Raw genomic sequence first — 26,184 nt, forward strand, 5'->3', positions numbered from 1 at the left:
CCTTAACTTTCGCGTTGTCATGGTGATGACATAATGAGCAATAAATTACAAAAAAAAATTTGACAGTTTTGTGGTTTGAAAGAAATTAGAATGTTTAAATAAGTTCTAAAAATTGTAGAATAGGAATGAATTCCAGTGATGAAGAGTTACAGTTTTTTTTATTTGTTTATCGTAGATAAAATATTGTATGAAACTGTGCGTGAAGTACTTTTTGCGAACTTAAGCGATGTATAGCACTCGCTCCGTTGTCGCTTGTGCTCTAAACATCACGTGCATTCGTAAAAAGCATACTTCACGAACTGTTTCATAAATAACTATTTTCATATATTAAAAAAAATGTTTCGACCCGGGTAGATATTATTCCAGATTTTCAGATTTCAGCACAGTGTTAGATGGTTGGGGCATATATGGAGAGCAGGTAGCGTAACAACTATAAACTCAATTTTACAATGGAAACCCGGAGTTAGAAGGAGACGCGGAGGAACTAGAATAAATGGTTACAGGAAGTAAAGGAAAATTTATATAGGGCAGGAATAAGAGACTAGCAGAAAAAGACAGAGGATAGAAAGAACTGGAGAAGCACAGTCAATAGTATCGAGTAGCAGACTGGGACTAATCTGCTCTAAAAAGATGGATCTAGATAGCTTTTTAGCAGCTCAACCCCACCTGGTGTATTTAGCCATTTAATTTTCTTATTACACATTATTATTGTTACATCAAAAATTAAAAGGACGGTGCCTGTAATAAAATCTAAAATTCAAAATTTAATCAAGAAAAATAATAAATATTAAAATTTCCTATAAGTTCAAATTTATTTATTAAAATTTTTGATATAATTTTCATAAATAAATTACTTACCAATAACACTTTTTTAATTAATTCCAAAAAATCCATTTTGCAGCAATAATAAAATATTAGTATTTGTAAAATAAATATCAATCATATCATAAATAATACAGGTTTACAAAAAAAAACTAAATTTCGGACTATTTGACGAAACCATGTTACAAGGGGGTTTTTGGGGTGCTGATCACGAATCCGGGGTCCGCTCACCTCTTTCACGCCAGGTAAAGGTCATTTCAAGGTCAAATCAAGATAAATCGACAGTCGCTCTGAGAAAGTATATTAGGGCGTTTTTGGTGTCGCTGATGACGAATCATTAGTCCGCTGACCTCTATCACGTCTAGTTCAAGGTCAAATCAACATAAATCGACACAATCGCTCTGAAAATATAGGGGTTTTGGAGTCACTGATCATGAAAACTGCGGTCCGTTGAGCTCTACCACGTAAGGTAATGGTCATTTCAAGGCCAAATCAGGACAAGTCCACAAAACTGATTTGACCTTGAAATGACCTTTACCTGTCGCGGTTGAGCTCAACGGACCCCAGTTTTGTGATCAGCGACCCCAAAAACCCCCTAATATACTTTTTCAGAGCGATCGTGTCCATTTATCTTGATTTGACCTCGAAATGACCTTGAGCTAGACGTGATAGAGGTCAGCGGACACAAATTCGTCATCAGCGACCACAAAAACCCCCTATTAAACTTTTTCAGAGCGACTGTCGGTTTATCTTGATTTGACCTTGAGATTACCATTACCTGACGTGATAGAGGTCAGCGGACCCCGGATTCGTGACCAGCGACCCCAAAAACCCCCTAGTCATATGGTTTCGTCAAATATTCCGAAATGTATTTTTTTTGTAAACCTGTTTAATCAAAAGAATATCAATCTTTTAATTTAAATAGACAACTTTAAAACATAGAATTGCATTCACAACTGTATTCACAGTAAAAGTTTCAAAAGACCACACATTACGCTTAAAGTAAGAGGTAAATCAGCAGACGAGTCGTTGTGACTTCCAAAATATGACAACACCGCTGGAAGTGACAACGCACCTTGAACTACCCTATATATGGAAGCCATAACGTATGCTGTACGCTTCGGTATATACGTATATATATACAAAATTTATTTTGGTAAATCCTTTCCCCTCAATAGGTAGACCCATTTTATAAGCCCCCCTTTTACCAAATACACAATTTTTAAAAAATAATTCCTAGTAGAAAAGGTGGAAGTCGGACAGCCTCTTCTGTATACCGGAAGTCACAACTTAACGTGCATCAATATATATATATATATATATATATATATATATATATATATATATATATATATATATATATTATATATATATATATATATATATATATATATATATAGATTATAGTTTTGTTTTGGGGTTGCAGTCATTTATTTTTTAGGGGCAGGATAAGTAAAACTCTGTGTTATTACCTAGCTTTCGCAAAATATATTTGCTTCTTCAGGGTAAGCTGAAATGAGTATATTATAAATACAATGAAATTAAGTTAAAATACATTGTATAAAAAATAACAAAAAAGACTTACAATTTTATAATAATTTTAACTTAATTTCATTGTATTTATAACATACTCATTTCAGCTTACCCTGAAGAAGCAAATATATTTTGCGAAAGCTAGGTAATAACACAGAGTTTTACTTATCCTGCCCCTAAAAAATAAATGACTGCAACCCCAAAACAAAACTATAATCTACATAGTATCAGTCAATATTACCTAATTACATATATATATATATATATATATATATATATATATATATATATATATATATATATATATATATATATATATATATATATATCAATTTACAAATTATTGGGTTAACAGCTGAAATGGAAGACTCAGTGTACTCTTTTCTACGATTCCAATATTTCGTTAACAGTCGTTAACATCATCAGGGACGCTGAAATAATATTAAAGGTATAATAGTGAAACTGGGTATTAAAAAATAACTCACCAGTTTGAGATTTTAGTCAACGATGTTATAAATGTGTAAAAAAGCGGCATTAACAAAAAGAATTGCAGTGAATGTTATTAAAAATTAAAAATATAACAAATAAAAAAGATAAAAATGGAACTATAATATAAATAACTATGCTAAAAACCACTAATTATTAAAATCTTTTAAATTTGTCGCACAGAAAGGTATTAGAGACAATTATGTCAATATACTGTCAATTATGACAGAAATAGGTAGTATTATGAACTAGAATCTAAACTAAAATCTTTATTGACATTTAAGTTTTTATCAAGTTCAAGAAGGAAAGAATATATCTCTGTTAATTGCTTAATATCTGTTCTTTTATTAATTGTTTGTTCATTCTGATAAATAAATGCCATTTCAAGAAAATTTCTTTTGTGATAGTTCTTTTCATTTGTTAAAATTTTTACAGATTCAAAGTCCATATTATGGCTTTCATTTACAACATGTGTAGCTAAAGAGCACCTGTCTGGATATAATCTACAATCACTTTTATGACTTGTCATACGATCTTTGACTCGTCTAGTTGTCTGGCCTATGTACTGTTTGTCACAATCCATACATGGTATACTGTAAACTACATCAGTTAATAGCTCTTTTGGAGATCTATCTTTCATCTTTGAAAATAAGTTATTAATAGTTAAAACTGGTTTACTAGCTATTTTGATGTTTAGCTCGTTTTTTACAATTCGTGTGAGTTTTGGTGTAATCTCTCTAATGAAAGGCAAAGAGATGAATGAAACTACTTCCGGAATGACAACACTATTATTGTTAGCTGTATTATGAATATCTACAATAGTTGGTGTGATAGATGGAGTGTTAAATAATAACTGTTTTAACATTACAGGAGGATAAGAATTGTCTAAAAACATGTTATATAGTTTTTTTAGATTATTTTGATGGAATGATTGATCAGCAATTCGTTCAATCCTAGTTCGCATTTGTTTTACTAAGTTAAATTTTATTGAGTGTTTATGGTAAGACCAATAATTCAGGTATCTACCTGAACTTATTGGTTTCATGTACCAATCAACTAAGATAGTATTATTTTTTGTGCGATATAATTTGGTGTCTAAAAAAGGAATGGAACAATGGTCATCCTCTACTTCAACTGTAAATTGTATATGAGGATCAAAGGTATTAAAAACAAATAGCAATTCATCTGTACTATTAGTAGGTATAGCTAAAATTAGGTCATCTACATATTTTTTGACAAAGAAAGGTGTAAAAGGTAGTACAGGAATAACTATATCTAACAAATCATCCATCATATAAGCAGCCAATATAGGACTCATTTTAGCTCCCATAGGGGTACCAAAATTTTGTTTATATATTGTGTTGTCGAATGTAAAATAATTATTTTCAAATAAGAAAATTATCAGTTCTAGGAAAGTATTTTCATTAATTTTACAATGGTTGGAGATATCATTCCAGTGTTTTGTTATAGAACGTAAACAAGCCTCTAAGTAAACATTACTAAAGAGAGAAACCACATCTAAACTTACAATCACAAAATCATTTGGTAGTTTTAAACCATTAAATTTGTCTTTTACTTCAAAAGAATCCTTAATATAGTATTCATTTTGATAATTGTAAGCATTAGTTAAGATTTCTGTAACAAGAGTGGCAATTCCTTCAGTGGGTGTTCCTATAGATGACACAATAGGTCTTACTGATAATATAGGTTTATGTATCTTGGGCAATGCATAAAATTTTGGTATGACACTTTTATAGGATGTTAAAAGTTTTTTAGCATGAAGGTCAGTAAACTTTCTATTATGTAAAGATTTAACTAAGTCATTACATTTACGTTCCAAAGATAATGTAGGGTCTGTATTTATGACTGTAAGAAGTGTTATTTTGAAGTAATTCTTTGGAAAGGGCTATATACTGACTTTTGTTCATAATAACTGGTATAAATGTTTATAAATCTTGATATGGGTTTTTACACCGACATCCGTAATCAATATGGTGAAATAGTAGTAAAGGCATTGAAGCAATGGGCTAAAACTAAAAGGAAATTGGCAGTTGAATATAATCGTAGACAATTTTTATTAAACTGTAGAAAAATGGGATTACTACCTAAACATTTGCAAGGAGCCACTAAGCCAGTAGATAATTTGATTCTAAGACAAGAACCAATTAAGAAAACGGATCTTCACAGAGACACAAAAAGGTTATGTACAAAATTATTAAATTATGAAATTAACTCCAATCATAAAACTATTCATAATTTTGAACGTTACTTAGAGAAATTGAAAACAACTATTGTCACAAACAGTAATGAACTTATCTTTACTAATTTTTTAAGTAGACAGTTAAGAATTTATAATAAAATATTTCATGACACTAAAAATGTACAACAAAGAAAGTTAGACAAACTAAAATCTGAGTATTGCGAAAACCGTTTAAAAGTTAATGGTACTTGGTTAAAAAACTTGAGTGATATTGACATTCCTTCAGACATTGTAAAGTTTTTATCGTTGGGTCCTAAATTTAGTATCGAACCTAAGGTTGGTCATGATATTTCCATAAAACACCTTTTAGCAGATGTTCATTTAATCTCGTCTTACATGAGAGATGATATAAAAAGAAGTGTACTAACAGCCAGATCTACTAATATTATCACAAATTATGTCACTAATAACTATAAAACAGACACTTTTTTCCATCATCTTTATTGTAAGACTAAGAAATTTCTTAAATCTAATCCAGAGTTAATGGTAACTCAATCTGATAAAGGCAATGTAACAGTTATTATGAACAAAAGTCAGTATATAGCCCTTTCCAAAGAATTACTTCAAAATAACACTTCTTACAGAGTCATAAATACAGACCCTACATTATCTTTGGAACGTAAATGTAATGACTTAGTTAAATCTTTACATAATAGAAAGTTTATTGACCTTCATGCTAAAAAACTTTTAACATCCTATAAAAGTGTCATACCAAAATTTTATGCATTGCCCAAGATACATAAACCTATATTATCAGTAAGACCTATTGTGTCATCTATAGGAACACCCACTGAAGGAATTGCCACTCTTGTTACAGAAATCTTAACTAATGCTTACAATTATCAAAATGAATACTATATTAAGGATTCTTTTGAAGTAAAAGACAAATTTAATGGTTTAAAACTACCAAATGATTTTGTGATTGTAAGTTTAGATGTGGTTTCTCTCTTTAGTAATGTTTACTTAGAGGCTTGTTTACGTTCTATAACAAAACACTGGAATGATATCTCCAACCATTGTAAAATTAATGAAAATACTTTCCTAGAACTGATAATTTTCTTATTTGAAAATAATTATTTTACATTCGACAACACAATATATAAACAAAATTTTGGTACCCCTATGGGAGCTAAAATGAGTCCTATATTGGCTGCTTATATGATGGATGATTTGTTAGATATAGTTATTCCTGTACTACCTTTTACACCTTTCTTTGTCAAAAAATATGTAGATGACCTAATTTTAGCTATACCTACTAATAGTACAGATGAATTGCTATTTGTTTTTAATACCTTTGATCCTCATATACAATTTACAGTTGAAGTAGAGGATGACCATTGTTCCATTCCTTTTTTAGACACCAAATTATATCGCACAAAAAATAATACTATCTTAGTTGATTGGTACATGAAACCAATAAGTTCAGGTAGATACCTGAATTATTGGTCTTACCATAAACACTCAATAAAATTTAACTTAGTAAAACAAATGCGAACTAGGATTGAACGAATTGCTGATCAATCATTCCATCAAAATAATCTAAAAAAACTATATAACATGTTTTTAGACAATTCTTATCCTCCTGTAATGTTAAAACAGTTATTATTTAACACTCCATCTATCACACCAACTATTGTAGATAATCATAATACAGCTAACAATAATAGTGTTGTCATTCCGGAAGTAGTTTCATTCATCTCTTTGCCTTTCATTAGAGAGATTACACCAAAACTCACACGAATTGTAAAAAACGAGCTAAACATCAAAATAGCTAGTAAACCAGTTTTAACTATTAATAACTTATTTTCAAAGATGAAAGATAGATCTCCAAAAGAGCTATTAACTGATGTAGTTTACAGTATACCATGTATGGATTGTGACAAACAGTACATAGGCCAGACAACTAGACGAGTCAAAGATCGTATGACAAGTCATAAAAGTGATTGTAGATTATATCCAGACAGTTGCTCTTTAGCTACACATGTTGTAAATGAAAGCCATAATATGGACTTTGAATCTGTAAAAATTTTAACAAATGAAAAGAACTATCACAAAAGAAATTTTCTTGAAATGGCATTTATTTATCAGAATGAACAAACAATTAATAAAAGAACAGATATTAAGCAATTAACAGAGATATATTCTTTCCTTCTTGAACTTGATAAAAACTTAAATGTCAATAAAGATTTTAGTTTAGATTCTAGTTCATAATACTACCTATTTCTGTCATAATTGACAGTATATTGACATAATTGTCTCTAATACCTTTCTGTGCGACAAATTTAAAAGATTTTAATAATTAGTGGTTTTTAGCATAGTTATTTATATTATAGTTCCATTTTTATCTTTTTTATTTGTTATATTTTTAATTTTTAATAACATTCACTGCAATTCTTTTTGTTAATGCCGCTTTTTTACACATTTATAACATCGTTGACTAAAATCTCAAACTGGTGAGTTATTTTTTAATACCCAGTTTCACTATTATACCTTTAATATTATTTCAGCGTCCCTGATGATGTTAACGACTGTTAACGAAATATTGGAATCGTAGAAAAGAGTACACTGAGTCTTCCATTTCAGCTGTTAACCCAATAATTTGTAAATTGATAATTACTAATCAGCTGTGATCATTTCTAGTTTATATATATATATATATATATATATATATATATATATATATATATATATATATATATATATATATACAGCGTGTCTACTTGAGTTGGAAACATATGGGAAACTTTTTTATTATTAATTTTACGAAAAAAAGTTATTCTTTATAAAAGTTCTGCATGCCCCAAAACCTAAGATTCAATCATCAGATATCAAATTTTCTGAATATTATACGAGGTATGTCAAAATATATGAATTTCGGTCAAGGGTAAAGTACCTTTATTTCTCTCAATATCGAAAATTCTTATGATAAAAAGTTGTTTGGAATTAAAAACTAAGATCAAATATGCAATTACATGCTTCTTATTGAAAAAAAAATTTTTTCTCAAATTTAAGGATACCCAACATTGTTTTTAATTATTACAAATATGATAACTCGTTTATTATTCATTTTACGAAAAAAAGTTATTCTTCGTAAAAAGCTTTGCATGGTCTAAAATCTAAGACACAACCATGATATATCAACTTTTATTAATTTTATACGAGGTGTGTCAAAAAATATGAAATTCGTTCAATATTATAGCACCTTTATATTTCACAGTATTTCAATTAGAAGGATGTAATTGCATATTGACACATAGTTTTTAGTTCTAAACAACTTTTGTAATAACTGTTTTCAATATTGTGAAAAATAAAGGTACTTAATAAATAAAGAGTGAAATTCATATTTCTTGACATAACTCGTATAAAATTAATAAAATGTGATATCTGTTGGTTGCATCTTCGGCCATATGACCTACAGAGCTTTTTATAAAGAATACCTTTTTTTCGTAAAAGTAATAATAAAAGAGTTATCGTATGTGTAATGAATCAAAACGAAGTTAGTATCAATAAATTTGAGAAAAATTTGGAAAATATTTTTTTTGCAATTAGAAGCATGTAATTGCATATTTGAGCTTAGTTTTTATTTCCAAACAACTTTTCAGAATAAGCATTTTCGATATTGAGAGAAATAAAGGTACTTTACTCTTGAACGAAGTTCATATTTTTTGACATACCTCGTATAATATTCAGAAAATTTGATATCTGATGATTGAATCTTAGGTTTTGGGGCATGCAGAACTTTTTATAAAGAAGTAACTTTTTTTCGTAAAATTAATAATAAAAAAGTTTCCCATATGTTTCCAACTCAAGTAGACACGCTGTATATATAAAATATATATATAATATATATATATATATATATATATATATATATATATATATATATATATATATATATATATAGGGAGCGGATTTTATGCTAAATGCATATTGCATGCATATTTCGCATATTTGAGAACTTTACTAAATTTTGCATATTTTTAAAGAAACATGCATATTTTGTGCCTATTTTAGAAGGAAGGAACTTTGAGAGCGATCTATTTCAGGGAATCTGTGATAAACTAGGCATGAAGAAGACAAGAACCACGACCTATCACCCGCAATCGGATGGAATGGCAGTGGCGGCTAGTGAGGTAGTGCCATAGAGCCATGGCACTACCTTGCTAACTATACAGAAACATATTTTTTATCTTCAATTCCTGTTAATTTTTTTGTGTGTATTTCTTTTGATCTTCATAAATTATATAAAATATGGCAACTATGGGAGTAATACAATCCCTGCCGATAGCGGAGAGTTTTCGACAGGAGAATCTCCTTCGTGCCGAAGTCAGTACCGGCACGAGTAGAGAGAGAAAGATTTTACGAGCATTCTATGTAAGTGTCAGAGAAAGAGCTACATTGGACTATTAGTATACCTTAAAATTAGAATCTCTGTGCCAGGCACGACGGTATGATGTAAGGTCTATTTATTTTGAGTTTCTTTACGTGCTGGTTTGTCGCTTTTATTATGTATATTTTCTGTTAAAACGTTTTTGTATTTATAATTAAACTTTTAGTGCATCATGATCGTGGTTATTTTGATAATATTTTGATTATTTCTTAAGTTTAATTTATTAATTGACAATGAAGATTAGTATCTTAAAAAATTTTTTTGGTGGTTTTTCGCTAGAAAAAAAACTACAAATGTTATAAGGCAGGGGTGTCAAACTCAATTTTGCAGAGGGCCATATATTAAATTCAGAATGTGTCGGCGGGCCAGATTCAAATAAAAAAAAATGTACTGAATTATTATAACATTTTATTTAATAGTATACTTATAATATACGGTTGTTAAAAATCATATCAAAGTTATAAAAGAGGGTAATTATTTTGAGCTCGAGGATCCAGATACCTGACTTCTCTTGTTTTTGACAAGCTCATTGATGTCAGGTATCATATTCGTTGTATTTATTTTAAGAATTGATTGGAGATGTTCATTTGTAAGTCTTGTGCGATGTTTGTTCTTATTTATTTTCATGACGGAAAACATCTGCTCACATAAATAGGTGCTACCAAACATGCACAGAATGCGTGCTGCATGCTTTTTTAATTCCGGGTAGTTATCCAAACTCTTGAAATATTGTGTATAAAATGTAAGTGCGTTAACCTCTTTAAATTTTTCTTTCAAAATACTGTCCGATTGAAGATCTATCAACTCCATTTGCAAATGAACTGGTGCCTGTGAAGCTTCAAAATTGAATGGATTGTTGAAAATTGGGAATTCCATTTCATTCATTTTGTGGAAGTCTTCAAAACGATTGTTGAATTCCGTGATAAGATTTTGCAGAAGTTGAGAATATTGATCCAATTTTTTTTGATCCACTGTGCCAAATGATTTTAAATGAGGGAAATGATCCAAAGTTTGATTTTTTACCTGATTTTCCCACAGCCTCAACTTTGTTTCAAAGGCTTGAATACATGAGTACATTTGAGTGACAATCAGATTTTTACCCTGTAACTTTACATTCAGATCAGTCAAGTGTTTATTCATATCTACCAAAAAGGCACAATCAACCCACCAGTCATTGTCATAATCAATTGGGTTGCCTTTTTCTAACATGAAAGCTTGAATAGGGTCACGTAATGCAAAAAATCTTTCTAAAACTACTCCTCGACTGAGCCAACGAACTTCGGTGAAATAAGGGACATCAGAAAACTTTTCGTCCAAATCTTGTAAAAACTGCCTGAACTGTCGGTGATTTAGTCCTCTGCTCCTTATAAAATTTACTATTTTAATTATAGGTTGCATGACATGGTCCATTTTTAAATGTTTGGATGCCAATGATTCCTGGTGAATTATACAGTGAAATCCCACAAAATTTCCTGATGTTTTCTGTTTTAATTTAGTTACAACGCCCGAATGTTGGCCAACCATGGCAGAAGCGCCATCCGTAGTTGTGCTGCTAAGTATATTCCAATCGAGTCCATATTCTGCCATCAAATGCTCCAATGCAGAATAAATATCATTTGCTGTTGTAGTACCTGTCAATGGAACGCACTTTAATAGTTCTTCAGTTATTTCAAAGTTACTGTTAATACCTCGTATAAAAACAGCAAGTTGAGCTGTATCAACAGTATCAGTGCTCTCATCAACAGCCAGTGAAAAGTTTGTAAATTCCTTAATTTTCTCCTTCAGTTGAAGAACCAAATTTTGAGATAAATCATTTATTCTTGAAGCAACAGTGTTTCTTGACAGCGAAATATTTTGAATTATTGACTTTTGAAATGGAAATGAAACATCGGCAACTTTCAACATACAGTCTTTAATAAAATCACCATCAGTGAAAGGTTTTGATCTCTTCGCGATTTCTAATGCAATAATAAAACTTGATTTCAGGGCATCTTCGCTCTCAGTATTAGCTTTAGTAAACATCGATTGTTGACCTTGAAGTTTAGATTTTAAAGATGACAATCTGTCCATTCTTATTTTTTCAGTGTAACAATCGAATTTTGATTTATGATTCGTATCATAGTGTCTCTTCAAGTTAAACTCCTTACAAACAGCAACTGTTTGATTGCAAATCAAACACAGTGGTTTACCTTTCCATTCTATGAAAAAATATGCATTTTCCCATTTAGACTGAAAAACTCTACGTTCACTATCAACTTTACGTTTTTGTGACATTATGCCGAAATCGTAACAAATATGGAACTGGACACAATTATGGATATCGCACACGCACGACACAAACAAATGTACAATACCTTCTCAACCACTACTTCGCAACTGACTCACGTGACACGTCGACGCACTTCTTTTATATCGATAAGGAAGGTTCTAGTCTAGACCACAGCATAATAAACGAACAGCAAGGACACTCCCTGATGCCGCCTTTGAAGTTGAAAAGTACAGAGTCGCCATTTTAAGCGTAGTACATATCAGTGGTGTTGTGATGACTGTGATGTGTTCGTTAAGTTAAGTTCGCAGTGTTGTCGATGTCACTATATATGAAATTATATTAAGCCACTGCTAAAATGATCGGATTTTGCCAAATTATGTTAAAATTTTTAATCTTGGTAGTTTCTAAGGATAATAAAAATACATTAAGAAAAAATTTATTTTATTCAAGCAATCGAGTGAAATCTAAAAGCTCTAAAAAACATGATTCTTCTTTCTGTGACACATTGCGATCGCGGGCCGTATTGGTATGGCCCGGGGGCCGGATGCGGCCCGCGGGCCGTATCTTTGACATGACTGTTATAAGGTGTTGTGGAGCTTTCAAGTTAGCTTTAAGAGGTCACGACGAAAAAGAAAATTCAGAAAATAGAGGCATATTTAAGGTGCTGGTCAATTTTAGCGCCAAAGTACCAGATCTTTCAAAGGTCTACCTTCTCCGGACATTTAGTTGCTTCTAATTTATTTATGTCGGAGAAGTTTTCTGCTTATAAGCATCAGTTTTTCGAATCATTTCTTAATGAAACATGGAGACAATTTTAATTTTTAAGCAAAACTCGGTTTAAAACTGAATTAGAAGTAAGTACTGTATTAGCGAGACGAATTAAGTACTACCTCTGGGGCTGTTTGGCTATCGGTTTTATTGTAGAGGGAAGGTTTAAAAAGCACATTTGAAGAAACTATTAAACTTTTAAGTATTTTAAGAACGCTTTCGATGTTAAAACATAGTGCTTTAGGTATGCTATCTGCAGAAAAGCATTTTGTAAATTGTATTGATAATTTTAATTATAAAGTCATTGAAATCTTCGCAACGAAAAAGTAGAAGAATGAACTTCATACATCGTAAACTTTAAAAGTGACATTATAAAAATTTTTGCATGTGTGTGAATAATGAAATAGTATTATTTTTATAAATTGGTAAATAGAGACTAAATCGTAATAACAATTTTCAAGCACTATCACTATCAGCAGTAAATGCTGGTAGTAGGTTAAGAGGTTTTTATTATTAATTAATTTACGGAACTCTTTTGATCAATGTTGGACAATTGCTTGGCACCTCAGATCAATAAATTTAAGATACATAAGATAAAAGTATCCGCGCATATTTTTTTAGTTTTTGTTGTCAGTATACCTTTTTTAACAATATCGTGAATCCATCACTAAAAATTTTGGCGGCTGCCCGAGTTCTGGCACTACCTTCTTAAAGTGGTACGAGCCGCCACTGTGGAATGGTGTAGCGTATGAATAAGACAGTCGCAAGTATTTGACAAAGATGGCGTCTAATCATCAACGAGACTGGGACCAGTACCTTCCGTTCTTCGCAATGGCCTATAGATCTGCTGTTAATGAAACAACGGAACAAACACCAGCAAAAGTTCTATTTGGACGCGAGATGCATCTACCCTGTGATTTAGAGTTTGGATGTCGACCTGGAGAAGATGTGGCTGGTGAGGATTTTGTAAATGAATTGCGAAGAAGAATGGACGATATACACGAGTTGGTCCGTTCCCATCTTCAGATCGCTAGTGACCGAATGAAGAAACGATACGATACCCAAGCCGAAAAGGGATGTTTCAAGGAGAACGACAAAGTCTGGCTTTATAATCCAAAGAAGCGAGCCGGTTGTTCTCCCAAGTTGCAGCAGTTCTGGGAAGGCCCGTACCTCATTGTCAAGAAAATTAATGACGTTATCTACCGAATAAGCAAGATTCCTAGGGGAAAGCCGATGATAATCCACCATAACCGGTTGGCGGCGTACGAGGGAGACTACGACGTAGATGAAGAAGTGGAAGTAAACCAAGTTCGAGAAATACCTGACCTCGCGTTTGACGAGTTCATGGGGGGCTATAGAGGTACCGGTAAAGCGAGACATGGTGTTACCACTGAAGAAAAGCGAGATCTACTCCACTTCCCGATGACTATTCACTGGCCCATACCATTCCGGCCAGTACGCACGAGGGTTGGCATCCGCCTTTCGAAGGAAGTTTGGTCGAGTTGCAGTACTTCAATGCCAACTGCCAGCTCCTGGCAAAACGTTGAAACTCCAAGATGTATCACGTTACCTATTCTATCTGGTAACAGAAGACACTGTCCACGACCAACCTACCTACCAAGATGTATGGGATGCATTAATTCAATTGAGAGAGCACGTGTTGGAGTCCGACGTGCAAAAGTTAGCCATACCAAAGTTAGAATGCTACCAATTAGACTGGAGAGGTATCCAAAATATGGTAGAAGAAATTTTCCAAGACACCGAGGTCCAGGTGTTAGTCTGTTGCAATCCGCATAGTTACTGGTGCGGAGCGAAGACCGTCCCCTGCCACTTTTATACAACTAGGAGTTGTAAAAGAGCGTCCAGTTGCAGATACCGGCATCCAGTTCGAGTCCCGCCAAGGTTCCAGGAGGAACCTTCTTTTAAGGAGGGGGCAATGTGACATAATTTTGTCACCGGACTGTTTTCAGCTCCTTGCCTATTTATTAAATTTAACAGATCCTTTTTGTTTGCCGACTTTGATTTATGCATTTAAAAGGAGGACCTTTTAACCTTTTTAACAGAGGTACCTTTTAACCTTTTTAACAGAGGTACCTCGATATTTCTTTTTCATTCTAGAAAATGCTTATTTGATGTTTATTATTTGAGCGGCCGTGGAGTAACGGCATAATCGCTGGCCTCATACGCCAGTGCACGTGGGTTCGAGCCCTGCCAAAGACAAACCATTTTCATTTCCAATAATGACACGAGCCGTCTCACCGTGCCTCGGAGAGCACGTTAAGCCGTCGGTCCCCCTGGGCTAGTGTACATCGGCACTAGTTACTTAAAACAGGGTTAAAGATGTAAATGGTGCCGGAACTGTCCGAAAGGATCTCCCCGACAAAAATGCCATATGAAATTATTATTATTATTATTTTTATATATTTTTATATTATTTTTATTTTATTGTGTCTAAAAATTCGTGAATGTATTTAAAGTTTTTTAAACAAAGCAATTAGTTATTGCGGATTTTACGAGTGTTTTTATTTTATTAATAACATTTTAATTTTTAACGTTAATAAGTAAAAGAACATTCGCTCATTGAAAGCTGTTAGCAGCGAGTTATCGTCAGCAATGATGTTAGAGATTTCTGTGGCGTATCAACCGAGCAGGTAACATGAACAACTTTTCAACAGGCTTTTATTCCCAACCAAATTATGAACAAAATGTAAAAACCATGGCTCCAATGATCCAAAATCCTATACAAATTCCCACTTGTTCCCAACAGCCTAATGATTCACTACAAATAAACCAAACAAATGAACAAACAGCCAGTATTGAAGAACAGCAATGGAATGAGGTTACCGGAAAAAGATTAAGAAGCAGTCCAGAAATGCCTAGAAGTAACAAAAGACAAACAAAACTTGGTGAGTAGTGGTTAAGTAAACCTATAACAACACAAAATCAATTTGAAGCACTAAGTTCAATAGATGAAAGTGACAATTTGGAGGACACAGTTAAAAATACAGATGCAAAACCAAAACCACCTCGAATATTTGTATCAGGCGTGCAGATCTGCAAGCCTCTTATCGATCTATTGCAACAAGTAGCAGAAAATGATTTTATCACTAAAGCTATCAACAGCGAACAAATAAAAATTCAACCAAAATCAGACAAAGCATACACCGCCATAATAAATGCTCTAAAAACAAAAAACACGGACTTCCACAGTTATAAACCTAAAAGTGAAAGACACTACCGAGTTGTTCTTAAAGGCATGCACCCCACGACAAATGTAGAAGAGATAAAAGAAGATCTTAAAACCAAAAACCATAATGTTATAAATATATGGAATATACTACATAATCAAACAAAAAAATCGCTGCCTATGTTCTACATTGATCTAGAAACAAAAGATAATAACAAGGACATCTATAACATTAAACAAGTAATGCATTCCATAGTAGAATTCGAAGCACCGCATGTCAAGAGAATAATTCCGCAATGTAGTAGATGTCAAAAATACAACCACACAAAAAACTTCTGCAATAAACAACCGTGCTGTGTCAAATGCGCAGAACCTCATTACACTAAAGAATGTCCAAGGAAAACCAGAGACAGTAATGTTAAATGTGCTAACTGTGGTGAAAATCACCCCGCAAATTATAGAGGGTGTGAAGTTCACAAACAATTACAAAAACTTAAATTCCCTAACTTGAGACGACACAACGCGAGGACAAACCAAGATAGAACTACAACAGTCAACTACGTGCAACCTGGAATAACATATGCACAAGCAACGCAAGCAGATAACCAGTAAGCCTCCAACCAAACTACTACACAACACATACCAAATCAAACTAATAACCACACAGACATGTCAGAACTGAAAGACATGTTAAAAAAACTGACGGAACAAATGAGCACTATGCTCAACCTCCTGACCATGATTCTCAACCAGAAATGACTCAGTTACTAAAGCTAGTATTATGGAACGCCAATAGCTTAAGTCAACATGTAGAAGAATTAAAACTATTTATTAACACACAAAAAATTGACATAATGCTGATTACAGAAACTCATTTTACATCCAAAAACCACATTAATATTCCACGATTTACAACTTATCATACGCAACATCCCAACGAAAAAGCACATGGAGGCACTGCAATAATAGTTAGTAATAAACTAAAGCACTACGAAATACAAAAACATGAATGCGACTATCTACAGGCCACCAGCATTGTTGTGGAAGATCAACTAGGCCCACTAACAGTATCAGCTATATACTGTCCGCCAAAGCACAATAACAAAACGGAACAGTTTGAAAATTTCTTTAAAACATTAGGAAATAGATTTATAGGAGGAGGAGATTTTAATTCTAAGCATACTACCTGGGGATCCAGAATTATTAACACAAAAGGCAGAGAACTTCTTAAAGCTATAAATGCGACCAATGCAAATTACCTCACCACAAGGGAACCAACTTACTGGCCTACCGACAATGCAAAAATACCTGATCTACTCGACTTCTATATTGTTAAAGGAATTAATGTTAAATTGGCAAAAGTAGAATCTTGTTACGATCTACCCTCTGACCACTCTAGCGTAATCGCGACATGGTATGCACAAATAACAAACAGTACTAAACAACCATCACTATACAGTAACAAAACAGGCGAGCATTTTCAAGACTAAACTAGATGAACTAATTGACATAAACATCCCATTGAAAACAGAAAGTGACATCTACGCAACAGTAGAAAATCTTCAAAAATCTATACAAGAAGCTGCTTGGTGTGCTACCCCTGACTGCTACCAAACAGAATTGAAAGATAATTGCCCAACTGTAATGAAGGAAATGATTGCTAGAAAGAGAAAAATAAAGGAGGAGTGGCGAAGAAAAAGAACACCTGAGAACAAGACGAAATTAAATAAAATCACCAAGGAAATTAAACTACAATTGCATAATATCAAAAATAACAAAATACAAGAATATCTTACAGGTTTATCAGCAAATGCAGATAGTGAATATTCCCGTTGGAAGGCCACGAGAAAAATCAAACACCCGAAACAACAAATACCACCAATACGAAACCAAGAGGGAAACTGGTGTAGCAATAATAAGGAAAAAGCCGAAGCATTTGCAAATCACCTCACTAATGTATTCCAGCCACATCCCATGGAAGATGGTGACACAGAGGAAGAAACCTATACAAAAAATCACCACTAAAGAAGTTAGAAATATGATCCAGCATGAAATCAGTCCAAAAAAAGCTCCAGGGTATGACCTGATTAACGGGAAAGTACTGCAGCAATTGACATGCAAAGGTCTGAAAATGATAACGCAAGTATTTAATGCAATATTTAGGCTAGGTTACTACCCAGAACAAGGGAAAGTTGCTCAAATTATTCTCATACCTAAGCCAGGGAAAGATAAAACTCAGGTGACTTCATACAGACCAATAAGCCTGCTACCTGTTCTATCAAAAATTTTGGAAAAACTTCTCCTTAAACAATTATCCCCAGTTATAGAAGAAAGGAAACTAATTCCCCAACACCAATTTGGGTTCAGAACACAACACGGAACGATAGAACAGGTACATAGACTGGTAAAACACATCAGAAGTGATCTAGAAAATAAAAGGTATTGTTCTGCTGCATTCCTGGACATTGGTCAGGCCTTCGACAAGGTATGGCATGCTGGTATGCTCTTTAAACTAAAGAAAAACCTTCCTCATCCTTTTTATCAAATCCTAAAAAGCTATATTTCCAACCGACATTTCCTAGTCAAGCAGGATAATGAATACACAAGCCTAAGACCAATAAAAGCCGGAGTATCACAAGGAAGTGTCTTGGGACCGATATTGTACTTGCTCTACACTGCTGACCTACCCACAAGTAACAAAACAACATGTGCAACTTTTGCTGATGACACTGCTGTACTAGCCTCTCACCATGATCCAAATACAGCATCCAGAACCCTTCAGAAAGACCTTAATAATATACAAATATGGCTTAAAAAATGGAAGATAAAGGCGAATGAGAGTAAATCCATCCATAGTGCATAGCTTATGCGAATAAACTGTGAGTATCAATATATTGGGTTTTGTATTTATGTCTTGACGGAATTTACATATAAATAATTTTAAATTTCACCTTGTATTATTCATAATAGACCCTACATGATGTTACTTCCCGACAGTTTTTTAAAATGACGTTGTTAAGTACTTTCTAAGAATATAAAAATATACAGGGTGTTCCATTAAAATTAAAGCTTATAAAAATAAATTTCGTGAATCACCCTGTACATTTAAATTTATGCTTAAGAGCACACAGTAGCGATCAACAGGTAGCAACAAACGCGGTCCAAGATTGCGAAAGTTCTGCGAACTTTCAAACGTGAGGCAACAGTGCGTCGGTAATTCGACACTGACAGTGACGTTTATACCATCAAAATAGTTATTTTCCTAACTAGGGCGGAAAGTGATACTTTCACGCACGAGACTGCCGTTGACCCGAACGACGCGATAGCGGAATTCGGGCAAGCAGTCTAGTGCGGGGAAGACACTTTCCGCATGAGTTAGGGACAATATTTTTTCTAGGGCCGTACGTTTGGAAAAAAGCCACAAAAAATAGAGTTATATCAATTTTTATTTAGAAGTGAAAATACACAAATTAATTCTTTTGACAAGGTTGTCAAAACCAAACTTTCAATATAATGGGTTACCACGACGACGATATTGGTTTCCATGACGACGATTCAAAACCATTGTAATTGTCTACTGATCTGACTTTTAAATATTTGTCAAAATAATTTTATTTCATCGAAATATCGCGCTAATTTGATTAAAACATGAACACAATAAGATAAATTTTAAATAAATTAGTAAATAATATCTAAATATTAGTTTATTGCATGTATTATAATATATTATAATGCCATATTACAAGGTATTAGTTTCACTTTCCCGCACGCTGTGCGGGAAAATTTACTTTCACGCATGCCATGCGGGAAAGTGCAACTTTCGGAAACGAAATGCGTGCGTGAAAGTGGCTCTTTTATCACGGCCGTAGAAAAACAATAATTTTTATACACATAGGCGCTAAATGTTGAAGTCAGTGACGTTCGATTTCTTGTTATAAAAAAATCTATGTTTAGTAGTTCCAATGTGACACAAAATCTAGGCACGGGATAAAAAAGTTTATTTGAAGAAAGTGTATTTTTTTGTCTTTCTTAATGGCGGTACAGGCTCCTTTTTTCAATATTTTATTTAGTTATAGAGTAATTTCCACATACTAACATATTTCTAAAATTGGGCTCTGTACCGCCATTCTTTATTATATTACGAATATGTGCGCCAAATATCTCGACAAAATATTCAAAATTAGAGCCGCAATCTTGGAACGCGTTTGTTGCTACCTGTTGATCGCTACTGTTTGCTCTTAACAACAAAAAATTTATATAAATATCGACGGGTCTTAGCGTTTTTTATAATTTTTTGAAAAAAGGACAGAAATAATTTTATTTTTTCACACTGTATAAAACATATTTAATTTAAATATGCCACAAGAAAATAAATGTAGTTTCAGGACATCTTTTTTAAGTCTTATGACCGGAAATCAGATGTCATACACGTGGCTCTTACTACCCTTAAAAATCAATATTCATCTTTCCACAATTTGTCCAATCAACGACTTGCGTAACTTTCCTTTCTTTCTTGACCATCCGAATCTTTGGAAGAAACATGGCGAATCCCGGCTCAGTTGGCTGGTCCATGAGCCAGAGAGTCTGTATATTTTCGAATTGAAGCATCATGATCATGCATGCGCCCGTGTAGGTAGGGATTCTCCTCAATTCAATTTTCAATTATTCTCCTCCTCAGTCCTCGTTCCTCGTCCTCAGTCTAGAGTTGATCGTTGTAAGTGTTGGAGTGAGTGACGTTAAGATTTTGTTTACTTATCGCGTTGTTGTCGTCAATATGATAAACAATTTGGTTACCGTTTGTTCGGTTTTTTCGTTATGACTATCGTGTAGTTTTTCGTTAGACAATGAATTAAGGTGTGGATTTTTTAAAATTTCAAAGACACTGGAAAATTTAGTTTACCTTGTATTTGCGTTCGCGATGTCTTTTTTTAATTTTGGGGAACATTCGGGTACCCCAAAGAGACCATCTAGTGCCGTGAGCCCTCCTGCCGTTCCCTTTTGGTAAGTTTTTTTTAATTATCTACTCGGGATCCGGATATTTAAAAATACATACACAGGGAGAGCAACAAAATGTGCATCTCTCTCAGATGCGTCTGTTACATCATTAATCTACTGATTCTTTTATTTTGATAATGCTGAAGAGGATGTAGATCGTTAGGCTCGTTTCGGATCGTTGTACAAAAATATTTAAAAAAATAAGTGTACGACAAAATTTTTAAATTGTTTATGTTTGTTTTCAACTATTTAAACTATTAAATAATATTATCTATACAATACAGATTACTCTACATAGTCTAGTAAAATAATATTACACTACATGTAAATCAAAATGTAAATTCGTACAGGTTGGAACAAATTTTATATCAAAGTTTAGGTGAGTACAAAAGATATTTTCAAAAAAGTATCCAAATCATATGAGGGGATCATTGTTTAAATAATTAAAAAGGGGTCATTTTTGCGCAATATTTACTTTTTTACCTGCTGAGGTAATTTACATTTTAATGAAGGTCTTGAGGGTTTTTTTCTACAAAGCTGAAGGACAAATCTTTCACCTAAGACTTACTAAATTAAATTTGACCCAGTGCCGGATTAACCAGTAGGCGGACTAGGCGGCCGCCTAGGGCCCGGGCACTTGATGGGGCCCGCATCCCTCACAAATGCATTAATTAATATTTAATTATTTAAGCAGTTATTAAAAAAAATTAAAATGTTAAAAAAATCAAATAGGGCTAACTGAGAAAAAAACAAGAAAATGGTTAATTTATGATTTCCAATCAAACTCAGTTTTTTGCTTTGTCTTTTGTCAAATATCAGAAAGATACAACCGACTTCAAGACAAATTAAGCAGTTATCTTCAAAGGCATTTTTATATTCAATGTTCTAATCATTCCCTCAATTTGGTAATCAATTTTGCAAGGAAATTTTGATAAAAGCTGGTAGTTATTTTGGTATGATACGTTTTTTTTTAATTTCTACCCACCGATGTGCCTTATAGTCCATTCACTCACGGTAAAATATTGCAAAACCTCCGGATTTTAAAGAACCTTTGGATTTAAAACAAGAGCTTGGATTGACACTAAATTTGTCAAATAAAAAAGTGATATTTTGCCGTCAAAATACGTCCGGAAGTGGATAAACTGACTAATTCTAAGCAACTTTTGTTCAATAGAGTTTTTTCATCAAGTCAGTACTTCATTTTTCAACAAAAAATAACACGTTTTTAGACGGTTTTTCGCAAATAACTCAAAAAGTAAGTATTTTATCGAAAAAATACAGGCGAACCCGCTTATTAGAGTACCGGTTATAGGAATATCCCGCTTTATGGAATATAAATTCGATGTCCCGAAACGTCTCCATTTACTCATTAATAAAATTATCCTTTATTAGAATACGTAGTAATAAACCAATACCGCTTAATAGAACATTTTTTAGGTCAACGAATAAATTTTTACCTACAATTTCCTAAAAATTTAAATTATGTCTTGTATTATGGTTTCTCGCCAAGGGCCTCGAAGGCCTGTAGTGCTGTTTTATATATTATTAGGGTTTGTCAGAAACTATTTGATTTACTTTGTTATGAGTACCAATTCAATCGTTCGCCGACAAATTCACGTTTTCAGGACATAAAATAATTTCCTTTATCTACAAACTATACATATTGCCACCCACTTGCCTGTTATAAAATTTTAAAAAACAGTTCGCCCATTTTAATCGCTTGTAATGTTATAAGACGTTTTCTGGATAGCCAAACCAATGTAATTTTTTCTAATTTTTATAATTTAGAGCAACAAGTGACTAGTATTTTATGTAACAAAAAAAAAGTTACAATTTTATTACCGATTATTTTTCAAGACTAAACAAGTAATTTTCTAATATGTATTTTAATACGAAAATGTTTACATAATCTATATACATATTGCATAGGTACATTTCATATTAATTACTGTATGCATCCATTATAATATAATGTCATTTGGTTTTTTAATAAATTTACACTATTGTATTATTGACATAAAAAGACCTAAAACCATATACATATACATATTAACATGATATGTACTATTATTAGGTACGTATGTATATTGGGTACACTTATTACGGCTAGCCACCAATGATCTCTTATTAGAATATCCCGGTTATAAGAATATTTTTGCTTGGCACGAAGGCTATTCTAATAAGCGGGTTTGACTGTATTCTTAGCAAAAATATAGCTTTTAAAAAATTGAAAAAATGGTGTATGTGTGCAGTCTGTAGACCCAGTAGAAGCAGAGTTGTAGCTAATGAAAAGTAGGTTCTTATTCGTCAAATTCCAAATCGAATATTTCAACGTGAAATAATAAAAAAATGAAGCACTTTTCATGGAAAACTCATCATATACTTGTTTAAATGTTTTAAAAAGCATTATTATTGTTTTTTAAAAAAATTTATATCATAAAAAGTAAGCAAAATACGCTCAGAATAAAGTTGATCCCATTTTTTTTGTAAAAAGAACTGGTGAAAATAACCCCCTAATTAGCATCCCAAATGAAATTAATCCTTACCGCTTCACAAGCTACTTTACTTATGTATTGTTTATATGCTCTGTAAGTTTTATAGGTATAAAGTGCTTATTTATAAAAGGGCTGTAGTAGAAAGGGCTTGAACAAGTCACTAATCACGAGTGTATGCAATGTTTTTTATTTAGCTTAATACCGCGACAACTAATGACCATTGGCATGGTACAGTTGATTTTTCCAATCAGGTACCTAGTGTAGTGGGTAGTGTGTGTGTTGAGTAAATGTCTTGTTATTTAGCAAAGTCGTCATTGTTTTTTCAAAGAGACGCTAATTGTATCCGAACGTCTGCGGTCCCTCCGGTGAGTACCGATCCCACAAGGATAGAAACTATTTTTATTTATTAATTTTTAATAAATGAAAAATTCTCTACCCAGGGTATGCAAATTTTGAACAGTCATATCTTAACCAATTTGTATCTTCCAAAAAAGCAAAAATCTGAAATATTCCGAAAATCAAAACCTATATTTTTTACTCTTTAAGATTTTTGGTACCACTAATAATTTTTAAGTTATTCTGAAAAAAAAAAGAAATTTTTTTTCAAAATTTCAAAAAGTTTGTTTTGCTTTAAATTCCAATGTTTTAAAATACTTGGTGAACCGGTGAAACTTACAGATCATATACAGGGTGCGCCAAATCTCTGGTTTTCTTTGATTACGGCTAAACTATGGGATATACAAAAAAATGTTTTGAACAAAACCAATGTAGGTATATCAAAGCCGTCTATAATTTAAAATTATTTTCGATTATACAGGGTGAGTCAGAACGACGGTACGAACCAAAGTTGTGTTTTTTTAAATGGGAACACCCTATATATTAAATCATTTTTCAATATACTTTTTAAAAATATTAAGAATTTATATAAGGTATTATAGGCCTAAAGTTAACAATTTTCTAAATATTTACACTTTTATTGAGAAAAATGGTAATATTCAAAGGGCTGTGAATTAGGCTTCCAAGGTAACAAAAATTTAAATGACATGTCAAAGTTTTTTTAGTTTCCTGTTATTTTTAAATAAATTAACATATTTGACATATAGCGATAAAATATACAGTGTGATCACTATTTGCAAATACAAAATTTTGTCATTTTTTTTAATGGGACACCCTGTATATTGGTATTGCCTTTTGTAGTAAATATTACAACCTTTCTTTTGGTATAAGTTTGTATGTACCTAGCATGTTTCGTTTTGTAGATATTTAAAAAAAACTATAGATTTTATATTTTTGCGGATTTTTTTATTAAAAAATTTTTTTGCAAAAAAAGATAATTATAATCTGGTTTTAGAAACATACATTAAAATATCAAACATGAAAATGGAAACGAAATTAAAGATTAAAATAAATCGTATACTAGTACAATTCAATTGAATTTAATTACATACTTTAAATTATTTTGCAAAAACTATTTTACCATACTAATGAATGCATAAATTAGTTACTAAATTAAATAAACAACCAAATTTGAAATCTACCCTAGTAATTTTTCTACCACAGCAACTTTTCTGTACCAAATTAATTGTTAGTTATATTGTATTTACGAGTAATATCAGTTAACTTTTAATTTACCTTTTAAATTTATTTACATCTTGAGAACATAATTATTAAGTATGCTTTGAAACAAATGAATGGTAAATGTATCAGCCACATTATTTATTAATATAAATATTATTAACTGGTGTCACAAAAGCTGGTAATACTTTTGTAGTTGAAATTTTTGTAACAATTTTTTATATTTTAAATTTCAATTTTTCAACCGAACAATTGATGGATATGACATTTGTTTTGGGCGAAACCATTAGAAATTATTACCAGCTTTTGTGACACGACTACATAGATACTATTTTTACTTCATAATATACTTCTATAACGTTCATTTGTTTCAAATCATACTTTATGCGTTCTCAAGATGTAGGTAAATTAAAAAGTTATTAACTGATCTTACTCGTAAATACAACAAATTTAACTAACAAAATTGGGTACAATAAAGTTACTAGAGTAGAAAAATTTCTAGGGTAGATGTTAAAATAGTTGTTTAATTTAATAATTAATTTATCCATATTAATTACTTATTAGTGTGGTAAAATATTGGTTGTAACATAATTTTAAAGTTATTAAATTCAAATAAGTTGCACTTGTATACGTTTTATTTTAATCTTTAATTACGTTTTTATTTTCATCTTTGATATTTTAGTCTATGTTTCTAAAATCAGATTACAATTTTTTTTGCAAAAAAATTTAATAAAAATTATCGCGGATATAAAATATCCGCGAAAGGTAAAATCTATAGCTCTTTTTTAAATATTTACAAAAACAAACATGCTATGTACATGCAACCTTATACCAAAAGAAAGGTGGTAATATTTACTACAAAATTTAATACTAATATACAGGGTGTCCCATTTAAAAAAAATGACAAAATTTTGTATTTGCAAATAGTGATCACACTAATATATTTTATGGCTATAAGTAAAAGATATTAATGCCCGGTTGCACCAACAGATCTTAAGCTTAAGTCGAGAATATCATAAGAATTAATATACTATGTGTAATTATAATATATTACAATAAGAATGCCACAATAAAATAATAGATATAATTGATAATAAGGCAAGAATCTAAAATTATGGTGCAAGGTAAGTGATACTCAAGGAGGCCCTATCTATAAGTAGAGCTTAGGTAAGCTGGAACTTAAGATCTGTTGGTGCAATCAGGCATAAGTTATTTAAAAAAGATACTATATTAAAAACTTTGACTTATCACTTAAATTTTTATTACCTTGGAAACATAATCCACAGCCCTATAAACATTACCATTTATCTCAATAAAAATGTAAATATTTCAAAAATTGTTAACTGTATGCCTGTAAGACCTCATACAAATTTTTCATATTTTTAAAAACTATATTCAAAAATG

At 32.0% G+C, this 26,184-nt stretch overlaps 1 protein-coding gene across 4 annotated transcripts in view; it reads left to right on the forward strand.

The window, feature by feature from the left end:
• The window catches only part of LOC114338775 (centrosomin), a 652,106-nt gene that overhangs the window by 48,181 nt on the left and 577,741 nt on the right, over window positions 1-26,184 (forward strand). For 2 of the 4 annotated variants that reach the window (XM_050641721.1, XM_050641724.1), the window contains exon 1: window positions 20,408-20,716. The exons of the other annotated variants lie outside the window; for them this stretch is intronic. In XM_050641721.1, coding sequence (XP_050497678.1) covers window positions 20,634-20,716 — 83 coding nt within the window. In that variant the 5' untranslated portion in view covers window positions 20,408-20,633. Of the gene's footprint in view, window positions 1-20,407; window positions 20,717-26,184 lie in introns of those variants that run through there. 4 annotated transcript variants of the gene reach the window in all.

Source organism: Diabrotica virgifera, chromosome 1, assembly GCF_917563875.1.
Source record: "Diabrotica virgifera virgifera chromosome 1, PGI_DIABVI_V3a".
NCBI lineage: Eukaryota > Metazoa > Arthropoda > Insecta > Coleoptera > Chrysomelidae > Diabrotica > Diabrotica virgifera.